This window comes from Vollenhovia emeryi, unplaced genomic scaffold (genome assembly GCF_000949405.1).
Source record: "Vollenhovia emeryi isolate VEMERY1.0 unplaced genomic scaffold, V.emery_V1.0 DF942340.1, whole genome shotgun sequence".
NCBI classification, from domain to species: Eukaryota; Metazoa; Arthropoda; class Insecta; order Hymenoptera; family Formicidae; genus Vollenhovia; species Vollenhovia emeryi.
In genome coordinates this window covers 1-3,069 of record NW_011964026.1, presented here as the reverse complement: position 1 = coordinate 3,069, position 3,069 = coordinate 1, and the positions used below count along the sequence as shown (strand labels likewise).

The following is a 3,069-nucleotide window of genomic DNA, read 5'->3' as shown; positions in this document are numbered from 1 at the left end:
ACCTTACCTATAATCTAAATTAATTTTATTATATTTTTATTATATTCAATGAGTTATTACTTTATAAGATTTATTTAATACACTATATAGCCTAATTATGCTTATGGACTTTATTTTATTTTATTTTATTCTATATATATACTCTTATCTACTGCAACCGCATTCTCTAATATATTTATGTATCTCCTCCGTATACTAAAGGGTTAACCCGTAAATAAAGATTTATTATTATTATTATTTATTATTATTGTTTTCGTCCTTCATTAGACCGGGCACTTTCTTATTTACAAGCGGTATGCCATACGCGTTGTCAACCGGATAATCGCTCGTGTCGAATCTGTGTATATCGCGTTTCACAGTCTCATATACACCCTCGCACTTGACGTGGTATATGAGACTGTCGGTATCAGTATACATGATTCTACACTTGTCACTGTACAAGGGCAGCATGTATTCATGGTGAAATTCATACAAGCAGATCTTGGATATGTCGAGGATGCACATACCCACGTAGATTGGCTTGTTGAATTTCACTTCGAGTTTTCGCAATTCCACGGCGATTAAATTTTCTGAAAAGATGCTGCGACTATGAAAATTTGGTTTCGAGATCATCGCCTCCGCACCGTAACGACCATCCCACTTTGTTTGTGATTTTGCGCAATGTTCACGCCTGTTCGTGGTTTCCCCGAGAAACGTTCCTTCGCACAGAATAGAGGTCTCTCTACTTACTCGTGCGGCAGGTACTTGGATGGCCGAAAGGGCCGTCTGCGAGGGAGACTCTTCGTGACTCGAGACGACAGTCCAAAAAAATGAGACTGACTTAACAATTAACAAGAACCACATTTATTAACACCGAACAAGACTCAGTTTGCAGAAGGATTTCGCTCCCACACGTTTACGACGTTGTATAAAGTTCGTTCTATTCGATACCGTCGATCGCAACTCTTCTCGAAGCGGCCGTGTTAATAGTTGAGAGCTCTCCTTGCGACTGCATCCGATTCTCTCCGAAACTTCTTCCCCTCTCTTCCCATCGCGGCGTCCGTAACTCGGTTCGGCAGGTGCTGTCGCCTTACGATCGGCGCGTTAATTCGAGAGTGCGCCTTCTTCAAACCTAAGACGCTTTGCTTTGTAATAGAAAGCTATAATCCTAAACACACTTTGTTAGGAGTTTAACGTCGACATGATTCCGCACATTTTCCATTGTTTTGCCAAATACCGCGTTGTTCATTAATTTGTATAAATTTTTTTCGAAATCATTTGTCGCACGTGTTCTAAACTGATTGTGAGTATTAAGCTCGATGTAATCGCGGAGCCATGGAGATTGCGAAAACTCCAATACACGGTGTATCTTTGTCACGCGAAACCCATGACGCGTGCACTGTTGCAGGTTGCGATAGTGTATGACGTAACGCTTCTTATCATACACTGTCGCGAGAAGTTTATCCTGCCGCTTGCCGGGTGGCTTATCGCGCGTCGGACAGAACGGTAGGTCAATGTGCGCGTCGTGAAGATGCTGTGGATACTCGAGATCGACCTCGAGAATGTAACCTGTCGATGAGTCCGCAGCGATTGCGCTCGCGTCGAAATTCGTAATATCTTCGATCCATCGAAAATTTGCACATGGTAGTGGTTGACACATCGCCCAACCATACAAATTATTGACATCAAAGTACATCAGGTACGAGGATGGTTTCGATGGATCGTAAGACTGTATGTACTTGTTATTGGCTCGAATGTATCTATTCGAGCACTGGCTCAAACCACCGCGTATACCGCGTTCCACAAACATGACCATGTCAATGTCTGTGAGCAGCTCGAATTTACGCGCGTGTGTTTCAGCATGGCGTCCCACGTGAAACCAGGCAAAGTATAATAATACGCTGGATCTAATCCATAACTGTTGATGCTACTATCGCGAAAATTTTCAAAAATGTCGGCCAATAACAAGACATCTATTTTCATATATAAATCGCTGTAGTCGCCTAGGGTTTGGATGGAGAAACGCTGCCAGACATTCTCGGCGCGCATGTAATCGCTCTCGGATACGGTGACTCCGGTCAAAGAACTGAAAAATGACTCGCGCGGAGGTAGACGCGGGTCCTGCAACTTGTCCACGCAATCCACATATTCATAGGGAAATATACCTTTTCGTGTCAATAGATCGAAATCGTTGCTGGATAATGTTGAAAATTCAGATCGTACAATTTTTAATTTGTCTCTATGGAGAAACGATGCCAATCTATCGAGGCTGGTACTCAGAAATTTGTATGAGTCAATAAATCGCAGCTTTAGGCAATTTTGCCGCTTTGAGTTTTCTATGATACTTTTTACATTTTTTGTAAAGAAAATGTATGTCTCCTTCGTCATCGGTAATACATCAACTGTGCCCTCGAACGCGGTAGCGATTTCTTTAATTATGAAATGTGCGTCATAGCCGGATAAATTATGAAAAACGATTGGAATGAAATACGCATCTTTGTAATTTAAGTTACAATTTGAATGCGCGGGGCCTCTATATCGCCCTGTTAGATGGCAATGATCGCGCACTCGAGTGTCGTCTGACGCGAATGGTTTCTCGCATATGTGGCAGTGCGTGGTGCTATTAAATTTCTCATACTATTCTTTCGAAAGTGTTTGCATGGGAACATTACTCGACAGAATCACGAGACACGGTAGTGTCTCGCGCCAAGTGTAAGCGTAGCTAGTACACGCGTGCGAGACCGAACGTGTAAGTTTACGCGAGTACACGAGTTGACGGGCCCTCAGATATTCGGATCTCAACAACGGCTGATCCGACGAAATTGAGACTGCGCTTAATCGATAGCTTGGGTACGATTTGCATAATAAAAGTGTTTTTACTTTTCTCCTACGTGCCCCAGGAGTGGAGGTATTGCAATGCAAAGTCAGTTTTGTGAAATTTTGGATTAAGAAACATCTTTGTCGTCGTCGTCCACGTCCTCGTCCTCGTCCCGGTCGTCGTCGTCGTCGTCGTCGACCAGACCAGCATTTTCACTTGACTTTTCACTTGACCACGTTGCAATTGACCACGGTCCCGATTGACCACGTTGC

At 43.2% G+C, this 3,069-nt stretch overlaps 1 protein-coding gene across 1 annotated transcript; it reads right to left on the bottom strand.

The window, feature by feature from the left end:
* Positions 1 to 234: 234 nt before the first annotated feature.
* LOC105569202 lies at positions 235 to 1,795 on the bottom strand. Its single transcript, XM_012025444.1, has 2 exons — positions 1,158 to 1,795; positions 235 to 640 (listed from the first exon to the last, which is right to left on the bottom strand). Exons 1-2 carry the CDS (start codon positions 1,793 to 1,795, stop codon positions 235 to 237), a joined length of 1,044 nt encoding a protein of 347 aa, XP_011880834.1.
* Positions 1,796 to 3,069: the final 1,274 nt, after the last annotated feature.

Bases quoted from the DNA above. Each gene is read 5' to 3' on its own strand.
- LOC105569202 (XM_012025444.1), bottom strand. From the start codon at position 1,795: ATGGTCATGTTTGTGGAACGCGGTATACGCGGTGGTTTGAGCCAGTGC. The intron at 641-1,157 runs GTGTGTTTAGGA...ATCACAAACAAA, and splicing joins GACGTTAAACTCCTAACAAA to GTGGGATGGTCGTTACGGTG.